Source organism: Notothenia rossii (genome assembly GCF_949606895.1).
Source record: "Notothenia rossii genome assembly, chromosome: 9".
Taxonomy (NCBI): Eukaryota; Metazoa; Chordata; class Actinopteri; order Perciformes; family Nototheniidae; genus Notothenia; species Notothenia rossii.
This window is the reverse complement of record NC_136907.1, coordinates 40,322,587-40,344,668: the sequence shown is the minus strand read 5'-3', so window position 1 is coordinate 40,344,668 and position 22,082 is coordinate 40,322,587. Positions and strand designations below refer to the sequence as shown.

The 22,082-nt window shown below is 41.3% G+C and overlaps 1 protein-coding gene and 1 long non-coding RNA gene across 4 annotated transcripts in view; one reads left to right on the top strand and one right to left on the bottom strand.

Annotated features, from left to right (window-relative positions):
- The window catches only part of LOC307019472, a 62,950-nt gene that overhangs the window by 18,562 nt on the left and 22,306 nt on the right, over positions 1 to 22,082 (top strand). For 2 of the 3 annotated variants that reach the window (XR_013802671.1, XR_013802673.1), the window contains exon 2: positions 7,869 to 8,004. The exons of the other annotated variant lie outside the window; for it this stretch is intronic. This is a non-coding gene — a long non-coding RNA (uncharacterized lncRNA). The remainder of the gene's footprint in view (positions 1 to 7,868; positions 8,005 to 22,082) is intronic. 3 annotated transcript variants of the gene reach the window in all.
- Positions 1,496 to 3,813, bottom strand: LOC307019806 (uncharacterized protein). The gene is made up of 2 exons (XM_079650914.1): positions 3,494 to 3,813; positions 1,496 to 3,151 (listed from the first exon to the last, which is right to left on the bottom strand). The coding sequence occupies exons 1-2, from the start codon at positions 3,776 to 3,778 to the stop codon at positions 1,514 to 1,516; spliced, it is 1,923 nt and encodes a 640-aa protein (XP_079507040.1). The 5' UTR covers positions 3,779 to 3,813; the 3' UTR covers positions 1,496 to 1,513.

Genomic DNA, 22,082 nt, shown 5'->3' with positions numbered 1-22,082 from the left:
GCTGCAAAATGACCGCCTTACCCCACTGTACAGGCGGGTAGTTGTTTAAATATACCTGGCGCCTGCGGGCCGCAGAGGGGCGGCGTAGTTTCGGGCGACGAAGACTGCTGCTCCGGGGCCGGCGAGTCAGGCGGGAGTAAGCTAGTGTCCACAACGGAGGGTAACGTGATGTCCGCATCTGACCTGTTGCTACTGTCTGCAGTAGATGCAGTGTTGCTGGCGTTTAGTGATGGTTGCTTTGACCATTTTCGTATAAATGATTATCCACAGATCAGATGTGTGTCACTGCTGTGGAAGCACTTTGGAAATGATGCACGCGCAACGGAGCAGGTCACGCGCACCTGACACAATTTGTTGTTTGTATTTTTTGCTACGTTCTCTTTTTTGAATGGTTGCATAACGTTCAACTTCCCCGAAGATCTCGACGCGAAGCCTGAAGGGTAAACACCAGGTTTACTAATCTACCCGCACAATTTGTCCGGTGTCGGAATGTCTCGCTATGTTAGTACATTCTTAAAAAACAAAACACCATTTCATTTCGGGTTAAAATCTGTTGTAACTGCGTTACTGAGCATTAGGGTTGCCACCTTTCAGAAATAGAAATAAGGAACACCCCTCACGCCGCGCGGGTGTCCGAAACTCCTGAAATGCATAGAAATATATCTATTTTTTATATGAACCAAAATGCTTTGATTTAAATAATTGACATGATTTCACATACCATAATAGCCTCTGGGCCCTGGGGTCACTTGGTGGTCAGTAAGGAAGGGGTAGTCAAGAAAGCATTTACTGTAGTCATACTTAGTTTAAAGTGCTTTATTAGCAATGAACTTGTAAACTTGTATGTTTAAATACATACTGTGCATAGGCTGAACTAGCCTGAACCTGAGAACAGCACCTAAATTAAATAAGCTACAATAGAATGTGCTTTAAGTGTAACATTTGAACCTGAGCATAGCCATAGTAAATTAAACAAAGCCTGCCTGCATAGGGCACGTTAACTGAAACAGAACAGTACCTAAATTAAATAAGCTACAATAGAATGTGCTTTAAGTGTAACATTTGGGAACAATTAAACTTAAGGCAGAAAACAATGAAATGAAACACACTTGTAAACTTGTTACGGGTGATTAGACTGACCTAGGCTGAACTTGAGCATATGCTAGTCTGTATTATATGCATATAAAGTGCTGTAACAGCTGTAACAAAGCCTGCCTGAGGACTCTTTTACGAATCATCTTAAAATGAAACACTTTTGTGAACCTGTTATGATTATCTGATTGAACAAAATGACAAATGAAAAGATTGATAACATCACTCCCTGAGCCAAGTCTGAACCTGGCCGCATACCCTCTGCTTCATAACTGGGAGCCACCAGTGGAGTCAAGATACGCCTAAAGAAAGTGCATAACATAAAACTAATAAACAGATAAAAAATAAAGTGCATAGCTTCCCTCAACTCCTTTATGTCCTTTGTTTTGTTAGAACAGGTTTAAACAGTCCCCTCTCTTCCTCACTTCTTCTTCCAGGAGTACTTCTTGTTACTTCTTGCAGCACTGAGCAGCTCCTTGTCTTTCAGAGCTGTGGTGTGGAACTCTGGACAGGTCTGCTCAAAGTTCAGAGTAATGAGGAGCTCACTCCTGATGAGCTCCACTGAGCACCTGCTCCTGCAGTCACTCCACTTGTTGGTCATTCTGGAGAAGATCCTTTCCACGTATCCAGTGGATGCTGGGATGCTCAGGATGTGTCTCATGATGGAGAGCATGTTGGGCACATCCACTTCTTTAAACACAGCCATCCACCTCGCAGCCACACCCTTGGACTTCCATGCATCAGAATATTCTTCTCTGAGCCTCCTCAGGATTGTATTGGCTGTGGTGCACTCATCGTAAAGCTCATTCATCTTCAATTTATTGATGAGGTTGAGTTTGGTAGCCACCTTCTCAATTTGATTAAAGGTCAGGTTGCCATGTTGGAGTAAGAGAGGCTGCAGTGAGAAGAGCCAGTTCTCTTCGGAGAAGTCGAACCATTTCTCAACATATGAAATGGCTGTATTGAGGAATGCAGTGAATTCGGCCCTTGCCATGTGTGCGTCATGAGGGAGGAGGCGCTGCAGCTTTTGCCTTGTTAGGTACCCATAGAACTGGTCGTCTCGTCTCTGTATGAGCTTTTGCCTGAATTCATCCATGATGGAATACAACTCAACACAGGTGGTTCTATTGCTCTCCAGGCTCTTTACTACTTCCTCAAAGAGGGAGAGTATATTGTTGCAGAAAAGAAGGTAAATCTCCACAATGTCTTCATCTTCCACAGTTGAGTCTCTGTTGAGCTTTAACAAAGCTTGCACTTGCTTGGGACACTCGTCTCCTAGACTGATGAAGTACGACTTCAGTGCAGTCCAGGTCTGCATCAGCCGATGGATGGCTGGATTGAGGGAGAGCCACCTGGTTGTCACATGTCGTAGGATCTCTTGGAATTCAACGTCACAAAACTCACAAAATTCTTTGAGTGACTCTCTTCTTTTTGCTGAAATGGAGAAGTGGCCATAGACCTTCAGCACAACATTCTCCACATCTACAGTAAGCTTGTCAAGGGCGTGCTTCACTGTGTTGTGCACTATGTGGGCATGGCAGTTTCCTCGCAGCAGATCGTTTTGTTTTCTCTTCAGGTTGGTGAAAACAGAGTTGTGAATACCATAATTGACATTTGTGTTGTCAGCACTGAATGCAGTCACTTGATCCATTGACAAGCCAAATTTCTCAAGGGATTGTTCCAGGAGAGCTACAATCCCAGCAGCTGACTCATCTGGATTCTCTATGAAGTCCAGCATTTTGTTGGTGACACCAGACTCTGGAGTGAAGTACTGGACAGCAAGGGGAAACATCTTCCTGTTCCCTTTATTGGAAGCATCGGTCTGTATGGAGAATGGGAGGGGTGGTGATGTTAAGATCTTGAGAATATCACCCACTGCCTTCGGGGCCAGGACGTCTTTCACCAGTGCCTCTTGCTTTGTTCTCCCCAAAGTCATCTTCTTCACCATTTTGGAATCAGATAGAGTCTTTTGATTGAGCTTGTGTCCACAGTCAGCACTGTTGTAGCTGAGGTTATGTTTTACTGTGTGGTATACCTGTGTCACCTCAGCTGCAGTAATCTAGAGGGGGGAATGGGATGATGTCAGATTATTACTTTCATATTGTTGTCACTATTTATTTTATTTATCAATCAATCAATCAATCGTATTTATTCACAGTAGGCCTATTTATTCACAGTATTTATTTGCTGTTAATCTATTAGGAATAATTTCAAATGAGCAGCATTAGCATAACAACATAAGAGTTCTGATTCTGAATCAGCGATGTTCTTTATGGTTACATTTCATTCTATATTGATAATATTAAATACACGTTTATTTAATAGACTTTAAAATCATATCGGTATGATATGGGACCAGGGGTGGGTAGAGTCTCTACCCACCCCTGGTCCCATATCATACCGAATCAATCTCAGGAGATGTTTCAGCTATGAAGAACTGTGACACTGGTGCTTGGCTCCTTTGTGTTCTGATATTTCTTGAGTGGAGATCCCCGGCTGCGTGCTGTTTGACATCAGACAGCCCACCGTGCGACACTGAAAATGTTCTGCGACATGCTTTGCAATTTGCCTTGTAGTCATCTTCAGGGACCCTATCAAGCCACTGGTTTGCCTCTTCCCATTCTCGTCTGTATTTCTGTTGTCGGTGTTTCCTCTTTTGAGGACGAGGTGGCGTATCTGAAGACATCTTGCATTTGTTTTTAAAAATCACGCCACGACAGAGCGGCGTAATGACGTAACGTAGCGAGCGTAACGACGACAGGCAGCGCAAAGGGGCCGGGCCGGGCTGACAGGCAGACAGACAGGATTTGGCACAGAGGCAGAGCAGAGAGGAGAGTCCGCGGAAGGTCTTGCGCACCTCCCGCCAACATATTTTGCTGTTTTTAATATTTCCTGTCCTTTATTTTGTTCATTATTGTTAGTTCAGTGTTCACGTGTGTGTGTGACAGACGTGCATGGGACAGATTGTGAAAATACGGGACAAACTGCGTTCCGTATTGGTTCAATACGGAACGCAACATTTAATTCCCAATTACGTAACAAATACGTATTTCAAGGAACGGGTGGCAAGTCTACTGAGCATTGTAACGGGTAATATATTACCCACATTTCATTAGTAATGCGTTACATTACTTCGTTACAGCAAAAAGTAATATATTACTGTAACTCCGTTCCTTTTGTAACGCGTTACACCCAACACTGGTGCTGTATATTATTTGTATTTATTTTTCCTCACCACTCAGATCATATTCCCTTCCTTAATACTCCCGAAGAAGCAAAAAACGATTATCAATGACAGAGAGCATATGAACTGAATCATTACTCTGTGTCCGCTTCACATTCAGAAGGGAATATCATGTCTCATCATCGTGGGTAGCGAGACCAATCACTTTAGAAACACATTTATCAAGTCAGAAACTATAGAAATGATCCCTGAAAGTATAGTCTTGTGTGCTGTATATTTAAATGATGCATTGTAGTAGCACTGTAAAATTGGGTTGAAAAATCAACAAAACTATAACAATATTGTCCAACCCTGAAAGAATGTTCACATTGTGTTTAGCTAGGCTAATAGCCCTATGAGTTCATGGCTTTAAGCTCCAGAAGCTCTTGACTGACAGGAATTGTCATGTCAATCTGTGATTTACCAACATCTAGCTCAGGTTACTGTGCCTCACTGAAATGCAGGAGTTTGGTTGGCTTTTGAAGAAAATATGGTTCAAGTCACTGGTGTGAATTCAGTTAAGAATTTGAAAATTGGAACATTTAATTCCCAATTAAATAATTTGACAAGGCTTAATTAACCCGGTCACATGTCGTATGCATCATGAAGACAATCGCTTCAGCTTAGATTTCACAGACTGAACGCTAATTCTATATTTATATAGAGCTTTTTTCATGGGTTCAGATTAGCCCAAAACTAGGTATACAATGTGAACACCCTTTAAAACCTTTAATATCTTCCAGCTGAAACCCCACACTCATGATCACTATGTTGTACTGTTTTTCTGCCCTCTTCCAGTTAAATTAACCTGGAAGAGGACAGAAACACTATGTCTTTTAGATACATGTAGAACACATTTAAACAGGGAAAGCAAGGATGGCATGAATGAACATACATACAATGAAAATAAACATGCATTGTTTGGATCAGGTAAAAAAAGTAAAAAAAAAAAAAAAAGACCTGTTAAAAAATCAGACCAAATTGCTGTCCTACTGTTCAGTGGCAGTCAGTCCGTCAGTCCGTCAGTGGGTCAGTAGTATTGGTTGCTGTATGTTGAATCTGTCCATTGTAGGCACAAATCAAAACTGTCAACGTTCAGTGTGAGGACGTAAGGGCGGTAAGATGGTGACCTTTGACATGTCCAATCGCTGTAGAAGTGCTGCTTCCAGTTTCCTTTAGCAACATGGAGGGGGAGAGTCTTAAAGAAAAAAGTTGAGAAGACGTTACCCCTCACATTCCTGTAGTTGTTAATACGGTTAGATATTGTATGAAGCGAGTACAAAAATATGTTACCTTCACAGCTTTAGGAGGAACTTTCACTCTGACAGGGATGACTGATCTGCAGCAGTTTGGTTCCCTGCAACAGTTCATCTGATCACTGCCAAAGGATCAACAGGATGCAGGTCCTACTGTACTGAGCTGTGCACAGTAGTGGATACACATATGGGGATGTGGAGGTAGTCAATGCAGATATCTTGAACACTGCTGAAGGGCAAAACATCTTCTCACACAGAAGTTTAGGACTGCTGCATGATGGTCAGCTTCTTCGATGTTTGTTTCTGTCTGTGCAGTCCTGAGTGTCTTCACGGTGAAATGTTGGAATCACAGTGGAGCAAGACCTGATGGAAGAAGTGAATACATGAGTGAACACAACATTACATTAAAACATTACATAAGCACAAATGAAATTAGAAGACAATACCTTTTGCTCTGTTGTGATGAATCTTCACCACTGCCTGCATTGAGGGGGAACCAGTTTCTCTGTGGTCCAGCAGTGATGAATCCACTATGGTTGAACAGTTAAGCTGCTGCCACTGTTGCAGCTTGCATGTCTTGGTTGTTGTGAGCAGTCAACAGGTAAGCTGCTGTTGCTGCAATTGTCAGTTGTTGTTGTTGTTGTTGTTGTTGTTGTTGTTGTTAGTCAACCCTCACGGTGCTGAAGGAGATGAGGACAAAGCTGGCAGGTGCCGCCACAGAGGAAACTGACAAACTCTGTCTGGTCCAGGGGAAAGGAAACTTACAGGAGTTATAGTCTCTAAAGTCATGGCCCCCTACCCTACGCTAGAGTATGTAGTTTGAAATTGTGAGGGATGTAAGTGTGGAATTTCAGCTGGTAGAAGTACATCAGAAAGTATATGTTACATAGAACATATACTTTTTGATGTACTTTTTTTTTTGAAAAATTGTGTCAGCAGCTATTTGTGTCAGCATGATGTTTATAGCTACTGACACAATTTTGGCCTGTGCATTTATCAACCCTGAGCCCAACCCACCCTGATAAATGCACAGGCAAAGTTATGCTGAAAATATAGCTTAAAAAACATGTTTACCTTAAAAAAATATGACCCATAATATTGTCCAATATTGTGAAAAGTTAAGGTTGCCCAAAACATTTTATAGCTTACTAAAACATGATGACATAAAAAAGATATGACCCATAGCATTTTCCAGTGCTCTGAAAAGTTTAGATTGCAAAAAAGATGTTATAGCTTTTAAAAACATGATACTTCAAATAGTTTCTACCTACCAAAGATTCCAGCTAGAACTCACCTGACACCATTAAACACTGTTAGAGGACACGACACAGAACACAGGATTGTGATAACTGTAGTAGGTATTCATCACCTCTGAGGGGAGACAGCGCTGTGGTTGAGAGATGAAGATGAGGTCCAGCAGTGTGTTCTTCTCTGTGGTAGGGGCAGTGATGAGCTGTGCATATCCCCTGGACTGAAACATCTCAAGAATTAGCTTACCTGCATTGGATAAGAGGTTCTCATTGAAATCGCCAAAGACAATGATGGGGTGACAATCCATGATCTCCAAGGAGTCCAAAAGGCTGCCCAGGTTTGAGAGGAAGGATCTCACACTGTAGTCTGGAGGTCTGTAAACAGCTGCAATCAATGCGCTCACTGGGGCTTGTACCTTCAGAGCCAGAAACTCAAGGTCCGTCACATTATGCACATACTGTTTTTCACACACTCGAATGTGGTTTTTCACATATACAGCAACTCCACCACCACCTCTGTTAGCAATCTGTGGAAAATGTGTGTAGGACTGTGTCTGTTGCGTTTAAACACAGTGTAGCCTACCAAATGAAGACTGTCTGCAACAAAGGAGCCTTGCAGGTGAGTTTCTGTAAGACACAAAACATCAGCAAGACACAGTTCATGATCGCTCTTGATGTCATTCACATGAGATGGCAATCCCTCTGTATTATGGTGAACAATGGTCAGAGTGTCAGGTCTGCTCAATGTTTGTTTGATGTGAAGAAGAGGCATCATGTCGTCCAGGTTAACTTTTCTAATGGTCTCTATGGCTCCAGTGATCTCTGGGTTAGCATATATTTTACTCACATCCATATCCAGCAGGTGCAGTCCACTGAGAGAAGTCACTCTACTGAGAGCTACATAAGTCATGCCAGGTTCAAAGATGTTTTTTAATGAGACCACTGCTGATGTCCTCATCATACCTTGAACCTTGTGAATTGTACAAGCATAGGCCAGTTTAAGTGGAAACTGTCGTACCACTGACGTACCACTCCTCTCTGTTGCAGATTCTCCTCTGCTCTCTCAATGCACACAAGATCATCAGGTTCTCCCGGTGCTCGATTGCGGTAATTCCTTCCAGCTGTTTCATCATCCATCTTGAGCCCAAGCATAGTGACATGTGCAGAACCACGTTCTTCAGAGGTAAGTACCCTGGCCAGTGTAGCGAACGAACCATTCACCAATCCTTGAGACACGTCTATGTTTCTGGTAAGCATGACACAAGCACCCTCAGCAACGGTGGTTGAATCTGGTAACTCACTTCTGCCTCCTTTAAATGGTTTGGCCTGTCTTGCCATTGTTCCAGTTTGTCGGTCCTTTCTGAAGTCATCTGCATCAATCTTGGTTATGTGGGAATAGAGACGAGCTAATGTTGCTGAGTTGTGGGAATCAACTTGTTTATTAGTTGCAAAAATGTGCAGGACATCAGATGGACAAAGTGCAGGTTCAGTGACAGTCTGTGACAGCAAAGCTCTGTCTGCTGCAGGCAACTGGTCAGATTTCACTTTCACACGGATCCGGTTCAACATATCTGCAAAGGCAACCTCATCCTTCTGACGCATGATCTCAGTGAGATTGATCATCTGAAAGTGTTCCTGCCAAAGGTCCATCTCACATGGGTTATAGACACAGAGGGCCTTGCCCTGTCGCACTGGTGGTAGCTGATAAAAGTCTCCAACAGCCAATACTGATATTCCTCCAAAGGGTCTCTGACTGCCTTTGATCTGTTTCAGTCTCGCATCCACGTAGGCGAAAAAGGGCTTTAACACCATGGACACTTCATCAATGATGATAATTTCAGCATTTAGAAGTTCAAATCTGACTTCATCCAGTTTGTTACCAAGACCTTGAAATGGAGGCTTTAGGCTTCTCGGCAGCTTCAGGAGAGAGTGCAGTGTTGTGCCTGATATATTAAAGGCTGCAGTTCTGGTGAAAGCAGTCAACAGGACAGTTGGATTCCATATGCCAGCCTCCTCTGCACGTCTCGGCAGTTTGCACAGTATCTTAGATGCCTCTGAGTAGATGCATTTGATGAGATGTGACTTGCCTGTTCCAGCACCTCCATTAATGTAAAAGAAGAACTGCTCTGGATTTAGGCCACAGACTTTATTCAGGCACCAGTTTCTCACTGCATAGAACACACATGCTTGCTTCTGATTCAGATTCTGGTACATCTGGCGTAACACTGCAGGGTCAAATGCCGGGGCTTCTCTGATGGCTCTGACTTCAGTTACTCCTGATTACTGTATTCGGGGACATTCTCTTGTTCATTTACATTGAGCGGTTGTCTTGCCTCCAGTTCTTCAACACATTCCAACCTGTCTACTTCTGCTTCAGGAGCCAGATTACACCATTCATCAATCAAACCTTTGTTCTGTTCAAACTCCTCGACTGCATTCTCAATCTCGTCACTGTTTTTCTCATATTTGTCTCTGTTTTGTTTCACAATGCGTCTGACATACTCTGGCTGCTCAGAACAACTGTTGTAGAAGGACTCATAGGTGGGGAAATGCGGTCTTTTCAGTTCCTGGTCTGACCGGTAAGGGACATAGTTTCAGTAATGTTCCATAAAACTTCTCTGGGTACTTTTCCTGTGAGCAGCAGTAAAATCTGATGATGGCAGGCTTATCATTTGTTCGCCTTTGCACAAATCCCATCTCATTGAGGAGGGGCATAACATCCTTACCTTTTGTGTGCTGGCCTTAGACAATTCTGCATGTTGCGGCAAAATCAGCCAAACACATCTCCTCATACTCTGGGGTTTCAGGTCTGGCTTTGTATCTGTCAGTCAAAAACGTCATCCACACATTTGGACATTCTGATGTTTTGTACTCCGGGCGTGACATGGGCAGACTCATTTTCACTGGGTTGTCATCTGTCGGTATGAATATTACACCACGTGAGCACTTCTTCATGTGAATGCCACATGCACGTGTCACACACTCCTGAGCACTGACCTCTCTCTTTTTTGAGTATTCTTGCATGATTTCCTTCATCTCATCACAGTCGTTGACATTGTCTCTGCTGGAGTTCTCAATGATTGTTTTGAGGTACTCAGAAAGTCCTGATTCCTTTTTGGTGATGTAGCTAGTGATATAAATGATGCATGAATATGCATTGAGAATATAACTGACATCAATATTTGCATCCCAGGCTTCAAGAAGATGTGGATTATATCCATTTACCCAGCAGTCTTTTGGGTCACGTTTCAGTATTATGGCACTGGATTTGTTTATTGTGTTGAGGCATTGCTGGTACTCACTGAGGGTTAAATTGCATTTAACCAAGAGCTGCAGCAAACTGAGAGAAGCAGTTTCAGGTTCCTTCAACAATAAGTTCAGTGGTTTGAGCTTGTCCTTTGCTAGAGCCACTTGCTGAGGATCAACATTTTCTGCAGGTCTCGTTACAATTGTGGTTGGGACAGGTGGTTTAGGGAATCCAAATCTGCAACCAGAGCTGAGGCTTTTGAAACATGTCTTTGAGTGTTTTTTGCTATGCATTTGCACTTCTGTAACTTTCTTGTACAGTTCAGGTTGTGTATCTGGATCAGGCTGCTTAGCTGAGATGTAGTTGGACACAACATTCACAACAGTTTCATCATCATCGTCATCAAACACAGGTGCACCTTCTACCCATAATAGACAGTGTATGTGTGGGCTTCCTCTGTGCTGAAACTCAACTCTGGAAAAGTAGTCAAGAACTTTTCCAAGGGGTTGTGCAGGAGATAAGATCAAATCTCTGAATAACGCCTCAACACGCTTATCAAACATGCACATTGTTGTCACAGGATTGCTTCGCAGTATGTCACACTTTGCTGACCAGTCAAGTCCTTCAAAATCGACATCTTCACCTTGCTGCCTTTTTATTGCTTCAATCACTTCAGGCCAACGCATTTCAGCTGCAGAAAATGTACAGAAGAATGTAGGAGTTCCCAACTGTCTGATCATGGCAAAAAGATCTTTTGTGGTTTTCTCCCAATAGGCTGGTGTTCCTCTCAGTGGCTGCATGAATCTCACTGCATCTTTATTTCGTATCAGTTTCTCAACCTCTCGTTTATCTTGCAACATACCAGATGTTATTGGTCGTCCATCTCTCGTAAAAGGCTTGCCTTTCCTTAACTGTACTGTCATGCTGGAAGTAGCCAGGTGTATTTCTGTGACAAACTGTGCAAAGAACAAGTAGTTTGTGTCTCTTGCAAAACGATCATCAACACAGAACAGGCGTGCTTTGAAATAACTGCTGGGTGTTAGTTTGATACATCTAATGTCATCCAGTGTGTTCTGACCTGTAGGAAACTGTACAGGGAAAGCCATGGCCTCAAGTTTAGGTGTTTTGAAAAAACTAACTGGACTGTTTCTTTCTGCTGGGGCAACAGAGTAGATTCCTTCATTGAAACACAATATGTCCTCTGAAACATCACATGGCTGAAGGCATGATTCCAGAGCAAATCCACCATTAGGCATGTCATCTTCCTGTTCTTCATCATCTCTCTGCTCGTCTGCTTTCTCACCATCACAGGGCAACATGTCAATATCCTGCTCATTTTCTGCCCCACAAAGTGCACTTTGCTCACACCTGTCAATTTCCATCAAATCAGCTTCATCATAATCAACCTCATTCATTGATGCACGCTCATCATCTTCATCATCCTCATCAGGAAGTGTTGGGTCACATAATTCCGCGTCATCTCTGATGGTTATGTCCTTGTACTGTGGGTGAATGTGTTTGAGTTTATGCAGTGCCTGCACTAGTGTAGACCAGGTCACAGTCTGGAACAGTTGATGGCCTTTGTAACATAACCTTCTCTTAAGCTTTACTCTCATGACTTGAGACTGGCTTCTAAGTCTTGGTGACACTTAAACGTTTTCCTGTACCTCAGATGGGACACACACCACATTACCACGTATTAGTCTCTGTCTTCCTTTGGGAAGAGGAATGATTTTGGCAAACGTTATGCACTTGGCTATAAGATGCCTCTCTAAAATGTTGAGATCAGACAGTTCAGGTGGAATATCAGCAAGATCCAAATGATTGGCTTCAGCGAGGGATGGCATTACTCCTTTTTTAAGATGATCATGGCAGGTGGAACAAATCCACTCTCTCTTTCTCTCATCAGGCACTTTGCATGGTTGTTAATTTCTGCAGACATCATTACAAACATGAACATACTTTCCTGTCAGGCATGCTGCAACCACAACTGGATTTGTGAGGTAATTTGGGCTATTACAGGGTCTCACTTGGTTTGGAAAAGATGCTTTATGACAGACAGTGCACACATAAGTGGGACCAGCATTGTTATGTAATCTGAAAACAGATATGGCCTCCTCAATCAAACTGTTGTCATTTTCTTGAGTTTGTTTATTTATCATTCTGTATTTCTTTGTTATTTTCATGGCACATCGCATGTTATGCATAATCTTATATGCAAGATTGTTTTTATACCGGTCTTTCATTAGTTTTTTCATTAGTTGTCTGTGTCTTACCCTAAATGGTTTGTCATGTTCACAACGCTGACTCATATGAGATATCTTCCTCTGCCTATAATCATCATTGTGTCTGTAGTGATAAGTAGAGTTATCTTTCTTTTTCTGCCTTAAATCACCATTGTCTCTGTCGCAGTCGGTAGAGCGCTGGTTTTTTTTCTGTCTCAAATCATTGTCTTTGTAACAGCAGGTTAAATGCTGCTTTTGTTTCTCTCTAAAATCAGGATTGTTTTTGTAATGGGAGGTGACATACTGCTTTTGTTTCTCTCTAAAATCAGGATTGTTGTTGTAATGGGAGGTGACATACTGCTTTTGTTTCTCTTTAAAGTCAGGATTGTCATTATAATGGATGGTAATGTATTTTTTTCTTTTCTGCTGAAACTCAAAATGATCTATGTACCGCTTGGCAAAGTAATGGCTTTGCTTCAGTTTTCTTTTAGCAATGCTTTAGGTATTATTATTGTTAGGTTTTCCTGAGACCATAAGTCTTCTTTTGATTTTTCGCCTTTTACTAGTCCTGGAGTGTGGGTCAAAGAAACCATACCGGCCTGTTCTGGTTCGAAATACTGCAATACACAACTGTGTCATCAGCAATAAAGCAAACTGCACCTCAGTTAACAAGCAGCTCAGTCCTGACTCAAGGTCCAGAGAGCTATCTACAGTTGGATGTAAAGGTTCTCCTAACGTGCCATACCTGGAAAGCATTGTCATGTCCACATAATGGGTAAACCTGCATGCAGGAACTTCATGTGGCAGCTCATCAGTGGTCAAATGGATGTGTTTAACAGTTTTTCTCAGCTCATTATACATCACGTTACCTTTATCCAAAACAAGTTCAAGGTCAGCTCTGGTGACGTTTTCATTCTCATGGAAGAATGCAAGACATTTTAGTGAGTTACAGGTGCACTGCTTATTTCTGGATGTTCCATATTTAGGGGAAGCCTGGCTCCACGATGCAGGGACATGTTGCTCAGAAAGTTGATCTCCCAGGTTTACACTGTCTCCATGAGAAGGCCATGCCTCACAAGCAGCTTTACTGAAACGTCCACTCTTCAAAATATCTGCATAGGTTGGCTTTGGTACACATGGCTGATCACCTTGACCTCTCTGGTTTACCGGTTTAGCATGAGAAGGCTCTGCCTCACAAAGATCATCACTTCCACGTCTCTTCTTTAGCATGTCAGCGTAAGATGGCTGTGGTACACATGGCTGATAGCCTTGACCTCTCTGGTTTAGTGGTTTAGCATGAGAAGGCCCTGCCTCACAAAGATCATCACTTCCACGTCTCTTCTTTAGCATGTCAGCGTAAGATGGCTGTGGTTCACAGGATGCATGGTGTTGACTTCCCTGTTGTACACTTACAGCATGAGACACTGGACACACCTTCACTTCTCCAATGCTCAGAGGGCCAGAACATTCTGCTGCTTCACTTGTTTCACAGGGAACATCTGTAGATCTTTTCCAGCGCAGGCTTTGACCTTGGGACCCCTTTTTGTTCCTCGGCATTGCTGTTGTTCTGCAATACCACAAATGTTACTGTTTAATTCCTAAACCACCTTAATATTTGCAGATTTATAAATATATTTAAATATAAGAACCAAACAATTCTGTTGGTTGTTTTATTGCAGTATATGACAGGTTAGACCAGGGGTGGGCAATTATTTTTTCCATGGGGCCACATGAGAAACAAAAAATATTGTGGAGGGCCGGGCCAAAAGGCTGAACTCAATTCTGCATAATATTAATTGTATTTCTTTATAAAAAGCAGTAAATAGCATTGTTTTGACAAGCTGGTAAGAGTATATGTTATAGTTGAGAAATTAAAAAGTGAGGTTGCCTTACAAAAAATGTAATTTATTCAATCAAATTTCCCAAAACAATGGTAAACAAAATGTGAACGTTTTTCACCATTTCTGACTCATATTAGTGAACATTTTCAGTCGCATTCACTACAAAACACATTTTGAGTTTCATATACTGTTGGAAAGTTGTGTAAAGGTTCTTAGCATTCTTAAGACATCACAACATTGTCTTTGTGCTCCAAACATTCAGCAAGATACATCATATTGAACTGTCACTGAACATCACTGAACTGTGATTTTGAGAAAAGGCTTCCAAAGAAAGTGTCCCAGTTCACTGCTAGTTGGTTCCTTTACATGCCTACATTTGTAGTCTAACCACCTCATTTGGTGTTTTTAAGTTCTTTTTTCTTGTTCAGTGAGAGAAATCTAGTCTCTGCTGGGCTTTAACGAGTGCATCGAAGTCAGGTTGAATGTCTGAGGTGGAGATGCGAAGCACAGCTGACAGATGATCATCAGTGAGAGAGGATCTATACCTGGATTTCATAAACTTCATCTTTGAAAATGTTTGTTCACATATGTAGGTAGAGCCAAAGAGAACCAACATCTTCTGAGCATGTCTCCTCATGTTTGGAAAGTTCTCCTCCTCGAGAGAAGAGTAGAAATCCAGCAGAGATCCTGATTTAAAGCGCTCTGCCAGTACTGCATCAGACTGCAGGTCAATGAGTTCCAGCTGAACATCACTGGGTGCATTATCCATACTGCAGGTAAAGGGAGAGGAAATCATGAGCATTTCATCCTCGATTGTTCGGAGATCTTCAAATCGCCTTGAAAACTCACCATGCAATGCTCCTAACATGGATGAGTACCTGCGGAGGTGATCAGCTGATGGTGTGACTTCTTTCAGGGTTTGCATGTGAGTGAGAGTGTTGCTCTCCAGTTGGCTTGAAAGAAACTGCATCTTTCTCATGAAAGCCTTCACCAGGCTTTGCATTTCATGAACAAAAAGGCCCTTGCCTTGCAGTTTGGTGTTCAGTTCATTCATCAGTGCAGTCACATCAACAGCAAATGCAAAATCTGCCATCCAGTCCTCGTCTGAGAGCTCTGGGATGTCTTTGCCTTTCTTCTCACAAAACTCTTGAATCTCTGCTTTCAGGTCCCAAACTCTTTTTAGCACTTTGCCCAGGCTGAGCCATCTGACAGCTGTGTGGTAGCCGATGTCACTATGCTCAGTCTCATGCTCCTCCAAAAGTGCAACAAACTGTCTGTGATTCAATGCCCGTGCCCTGATGAAGTTTACTATTTTAGTAACAACATCAATAACATGGTGAATTTTTAGCACTGACTTGCACAACACATGTTGGTGTATAATACAATGCAAAAATACCAATTTCTGATCTGCGTCGATTTCAGTCACTTTATCTTGCATACGTTTCAAAAGTCCAACATTTTTACCTGTAAGATTTGGACAACCGTCTGTTGTGACACCTGCCAGTCTGTCCCATTTCAGTCCCAGCGTGTCCATGCACGCATTTACCTCTGTGAACAGATCGCTCCCTGTCGTCGTCCCTTTCATCGGCCGCATTGCTGCCAGCTCCTCCGTAATCTTGAAGTCCGGCGTTATCCCACGGACAAATACGAGTAACTGCGCTGTGTCGCGGACATCACAGCTCTCGTCCAAAGCCAAGGAGATAAAGTCAAAACTTGCCACTTCATGTTGCAGCTGAAGCTCCAGATTCCCCGCAATGTCCTCGATCCTTCTCGTCACGGTTTGCCTGGACAGCGGGACTTGCTCAAAGGCTTCTTTTTTTTCAGGGCATATTAGTGCTGCAGAGTCCACTAAGCACTCTTTGACAAACTCCCCCTCTGAGAATGGCTTACTGTGTTTAGCTATTTTGTGGGATATCACGAAGCTGGTCTTGGTTGCTGCATCCTTGGATGTGTGAAGCTTGGTAAAAAAGCCTTGCTGCTTTTGCAGCTTAGCTAGCAAAGTGTTCGATGTGCGCGCCCTTTCAGCATCAGTCAAGTTTTTGTATTTCTCCGCGTGTTTCGTCTCGTAATGCCGACTCAAATTGTAGTCCTTGAACACGGCGATCTGCTCCCCGCAAACTAAACACACGGCTTTACCTCCGACTTCAGTAAATAAATACTTAGCAGTCCAATTTTTGTTGAAAACCCTACATTCGGCATCTACCTTTCTTTTTTTAGCATCAGCTGACATTTTTGAGCGCTAAAGTCGTCTTGTGACAATTATCCAATAACGCGCACGTCTTGATTTGACGTATTGCGTCATTATGTACGTGAATAAAAAACAACTTCAAAATAAAAGCATTGCAGCTTTAGTCCATGCATGAGGTAAAATTAGAAAATATGTTTATTTTGTAATTTCCAATTAACCTTACACGGGCCGGTCAGAGTCAACCAAAGGGCCGTATGTGGCCCGGGGGCCGTACAGTGCCCAGGTCTGGGTTAGACAATAACAAAGCTCTTTATTTTCTGATCAAAACAGTGTGTGAACTGTATACCTGGTGTGTGTTTAAATGTATCAGAGAAAATAAATACAATGTCGTATTATTACTAGTTAAGTAAATACAGCAACAATCAAAAATGACGATTTCTGAACTTAAAACAGCCTTTAGGACTTAGATACGTTTACGGTAACAACATTCAGTAACAACAGTTCTTATAAAATAAATATGGATTGCAAGTAGAAACGTAGAATCTTTGTATATTGTTTCAAAAGAACAGGGATATGTTTGCAACTATCCACTTAGTACAACAAGTAATGTGTTGGGGAAATGATACAATTAAATGTTGAGTTTAAGCTCTTTTCATTTGGCTGAGACAGAGAGAGAGAGAGAGCGTAAGAGCAGAGAGACTCTTTTTTGCTTTTTCAAAAGATAGATCAAGTACTGGTAACTTGAAAGCCAAAATGTCAAGGGTTGTTTCAAAAATCAGTGCCAAGCGTTTTTTTGCGTTTTTTCAAATCAACCATAAAATCGTTTTGCGGTTCTTATAGATCAGGGGTCGGCAACCTTTTTGATATGAAGTGCCATTTAAAAAAAAAAGTGTTATCAGCGTGCCAACGATCGAGAATTATCAACGGGGGGGGAGGGGGGTTGAGGAGCTTGACGCTCGTGAACTATCAGCAGGAGGGCGGGGGAGCCTCGCTGGAAGCAGTGTGTGGACCTGTCAGTGCAACGTACATGATGCCGAATTTAACAAACACATTTAAATAATTGGTTTAAACGGCATAATAATAAGGACGATCGTCCGTTCTGTGATTCTCCAGAGCACACCTGTATTAGGGTCATGCAGAGTGAGATGAGATCGCTGTCCCTTTAAGAGAGAGAGAGGGGGGTGTGGCTTGTGCATGTGTGTTTGTGGATGGTAGAGCGACAGTGAGGGAACGTGTGTATGTTTCTGGAAGTGAAACGAGGAAGCAGAAAAACAGAGGTCTGTGATGTATTTTGTGAAACAGAAGAACAGCTAAATAAATGCAACGGCCTCCCAAGAAGAGCTCGCCTCTCTCCAGTCATTTAAGCTAAAGTGGGTTATTGAACCTGAAGCTTGTTGCTTCTGCCCTCCTCGACTACGGTCTGGGAGCCGACAGAAAAGTTCAACACACAGATGTCCAGTCCGCCACTGGGCTTTCAACTAAATACACAGCCACGCAAAACTGCGGCATTTGTACAGCTCCTTATGTGTAGGCCTACTGCAATTAGTGAAGTGCTTTCCTCCGTGGTGAAACGATCAGCTCTAGACCACTGAGGAAAGCGGCAGAAAGTCGCTTGGAGTTAAAGAGAGCGGGGCTGAGTTACGTGCATGGCTTCCTTCTGCAGGTAACGGGGAGACACGCTCTGGCGGCGGTCTCGATCAGGATCCAAAAATACAATTTAAATATTTTTGCACACTTATTCCACTTATTCCTAGTGTGCCACTGGTTACGGTGCCGCGTGCCAATGCTGGCACGCGTGCCAGGGGTTGCCGACCCCTGTTATAGATAGAGTGGGATAGATCAAGCACTTTTCACTTGTAGAGTGGGATAGCAAGAGAGAATACCAAAAATAGATAGAGCATACCACCAAGTACTTGTAACCTGGTGGCAGAGATCAAGCACTTAAGTAACTTGAGGGACACAAAAGATAGAATAGCCACAAATTAGAAAGAGCAAGGTAGATGGATAGGAAAGACAGAATGCGGTTATGATAGAGAGATTCCAGAGAGTTCCTCAACAGCAGGGCACCTGTAACACAGAAAGAAAATATTATACAGCAGTTTTGATTTAAGAAAACAAATTAAGTAAATTCAGCTCCAAGGTCAAAGGTCGTTTGGTCATATGAACCTAATCTAAAAACATGATGACATTATACACTGACCACATTTATATGTGAACAAATAAATGCCAGGAAATGTAACAGATAGGCAGGGCTGGTTTAGAAGGCTCTATTTAGCTACAATGACACTTTACTTTGTTTTAGAAACGGCTGCATTTAATACATTTCCATTCATAAATCTCAGCTTACTGTCAGGTCACCACAACATTTTCAACTATGTCAGTCAGCAGTTGGAGACAGGAAGGAGGAGCCAGCAGACTGAGGGAGAGAGAAATAAACGTTTAGTGTGAGTTCAGAAAAACAACAACCTCACAGCTCATTGCAATCCTATCTAATGTTAAAAGCTGCTCATGTACTTTCATGTTGCTTTCCACTGTTTATTACTAAATCACATGCATGTTAAAACACAGGACAGTTATTAAAGGCAAATACAAAAATATTGTATTTATTAGTTATCTTTTTGGATAAAGAAAGTACAAATATAATGAAGGTTTAATATGTTTTTGTATCACAGGATAATTCAATCTTGATAAAAGAATATGTAGGACATATATTGTTGGTTATTACATCGATTGTGAATTACTGCAATGGAAATCGTTTGATGTCTGAACACAGCGAGGTGGCTATTTGTATTAGCAGAAGCAATATCATTTATTAAATCAATATTTTGAATCTAATTATTAATTTTAAAAATAGTGATAATATATAGAGTCAACCTGAATAATGTCCACCTCACTGTGTGGTATTCCATACGAATGATATTTATGGATGTCATTACTGTTGACACAACTTTTTTTAGGATGGGAATCTATTGTTAACTGTAAACCAATCAAATATAAGTTGATTGATTGTAAAAATACAATGCATTTGCTTACTTACGCTACAGTCTGCAAGGAGTCACCAACAGTGATGGTCTGAAGTTAGAAAAGGGAAAGAGAAGGGGAAGAAGAGGCTTAGATTAGGTGGTCTACTGTCAATGATATTGTTATACTTTTCTTGTCCACAACAAAGATATTATAAAAGTGTCTAATAACATGTAATCTAATGTAAAGCGTCTTTGAGCCCCTTGAGAAGCACTATAAAAATACCATGTATTATTATTATTATTATTATTATTATTAAACACAATATCAATGATAATAGATTAAAGTTAATTAATCAGGATCTGAAGATAGAGTTAATGTGGCTGCTTATCAAAAGCACATAGAATAGTAAATATATAGTTCAGGTTCATGGGTTTCTAAACGGTTCATTCATAAGTATTCTCCAAAGGACTTAACTGTGGCCCAACTAATGTTTTCCCATTAAATCCTTGCAAACAGTTGCAATTATATAAAAGGTATCAAAGTGTAATGTTTTAGTTCTGGAATATGACTTGACTGAGAAACTATAGTATGTGTACATTCTGTTACATACAATGACTTTAATTTTAATTTAAAATGCAGTGACTGCAACCTCAAATACATTTCTTAGATATTATAATCACATATTACAGTTGTTCGTTGTATTGCAGAATGTTGTATTTATTATTTATTTGTGCACTTTAACTATATATTTATTGGTTGTTCCTTTCTTTTCACTATATCTGTAAAGCGTCTTTGAGCACATGTAAAAGCGCGAACAAAATACATCTATTATTATTATTATTATTATTATTATTATTACTTACACTTCAGGTCTGCAAAGTCGCCAACAGTAATAGTCTGCAGTTAGAGACAGGGAGAAGATGAGGGGGGGAAAGGGATGGGGGCTAAATGATGGGGGGGGGGAGGAGAGACAGATTATAAATGTAACCTCAATAAAACAATGTTATACACCATTTGAATTATAAGTACTTTTCAGGTGCACAGACATATTTCCTAATTTACTATCAGTCTTATTCAAAATTTTGAATTTCCCAGGGACTTAACTTATTCTTAAATAAATCTTAATAAATCATGCAAACAATCACAAAATAAATAAATCATGTGTCAATCTAGGTCTAAGGTTTAAGGCAGAATATACACCGTTTACCAAACCTACTTCCCCAGGGATTGATACATTCATTATTTAGTCTTGTTTTGGGTCAAGAGGATGTATGTCAATGTCCTCATTGTCTAAAATAAATCATCGTCTGTGCGTATGTGCAATTAAAACTACAAAATATAACAATAGTTACATGGAGGGGAAATTGCTGTTATCTCAGGTCTCCGTGGGCGCTTGTGTCATATATACAATTACTAATTTTAATGTATAGATGAATACAAAAGTAATTATATGAACGCGACTGACTCCCACCCCACCTATACCGGTGATTTAGCAAAAGCTATAAATGCTAGTTTGTGTAACAGTACGTTAGTTCTTCATAATAACTCTGACAACATTTTGACAAATTAAAGTTCCCACATTAGTGTGAGGAGAGTCACTTGAGATGCTGAAAAAGACGTTGTTCGGAAACACCTGTTTAGAAGTAGATTTTTGATAATTGACCGGCAAACGTTTGTAGCTGCTACGCTAGCACGTAGCTAACATTAGCTCCCGTTACCAAGCAATACAAGTTTTATTGTGGTTGACCATGAAAACATTTTCCCTCCTCGTTTAGCTGCCAACTTCAATGTTCATGTAAAACGCCACGCCTGTATCTCTACTGTTAAAATGTTGCGGAACCCATTTATACTTGTATGGAATAAACGTAATGTGAAGTACTCACCAGTTAAGACACGGAGCAGAGTGTGACGCAGCACAGTTCGTCTCAAACAGAAGATCAGGCGATGCGTTCAAAGGAACTCGGAAAATCGCACGTCGAGGTTCCAGTGCTATAGACTCTAGATCAGTGGTTCCCAACCTGGGGGTCGCGACCCAGGTTGGGATGTTTTTTGGGAAAAAACCCCCAGGTGGGGTTTTTTTTACGTATCATTTTTTTTACATATTGTAACGCAATACATGATTGGCGCTAAAAGCTTTGTCTATATTACAATAAAATATAGAAATTAATTGATTAACTAAAATTAAAATTCAAAAAATTGATCTGATACTCCTCCGATTGGCGCCAACATTGACGTTACTGTGTCAACTTTCATAATAATAACAGTTTGCTGCGCTTGCTAGCTAGCGACCGACTTCATAAGGTGAATATTTTTGTCTAAAAATGTTTGAAAAACGTAAAGGAAATGACAGCTCATCTGCAATCAAAAAGAAAATGAGGACCTACCTAGAGAGCTATCTTAAAGGCCATGTAATGCATCTAACACAGGTGTTTTTTAACATGTAGTTTAGATATCACCAGAATAAAAATAAATAAAAATGTTTAAAGTTTCGTCATAATTAAATGACATATACGTTAAAAACCGATGTTGGTTCCGAAGTTTGCCGAGTACGCCCCCGATCACTCCCGAACGAGCGGTGACGTCACACGTGGCAAACATTGCCATTTGATCAAATCAGTCCAAATGGCAAGCAACGCCATAACTTCAGACAGCGACAGCGATCATTCAAGCTCAGATTCAGTGGGTTATCTGGATTCAGTTACAGAAGTAGAGAGTGAACCAGCTAGCCTTTCACTTCAAGGCATTTTGCCTTATAAGTACGAGCCTCCTGCCCAGCAATCGAACAACGAGGCAGAA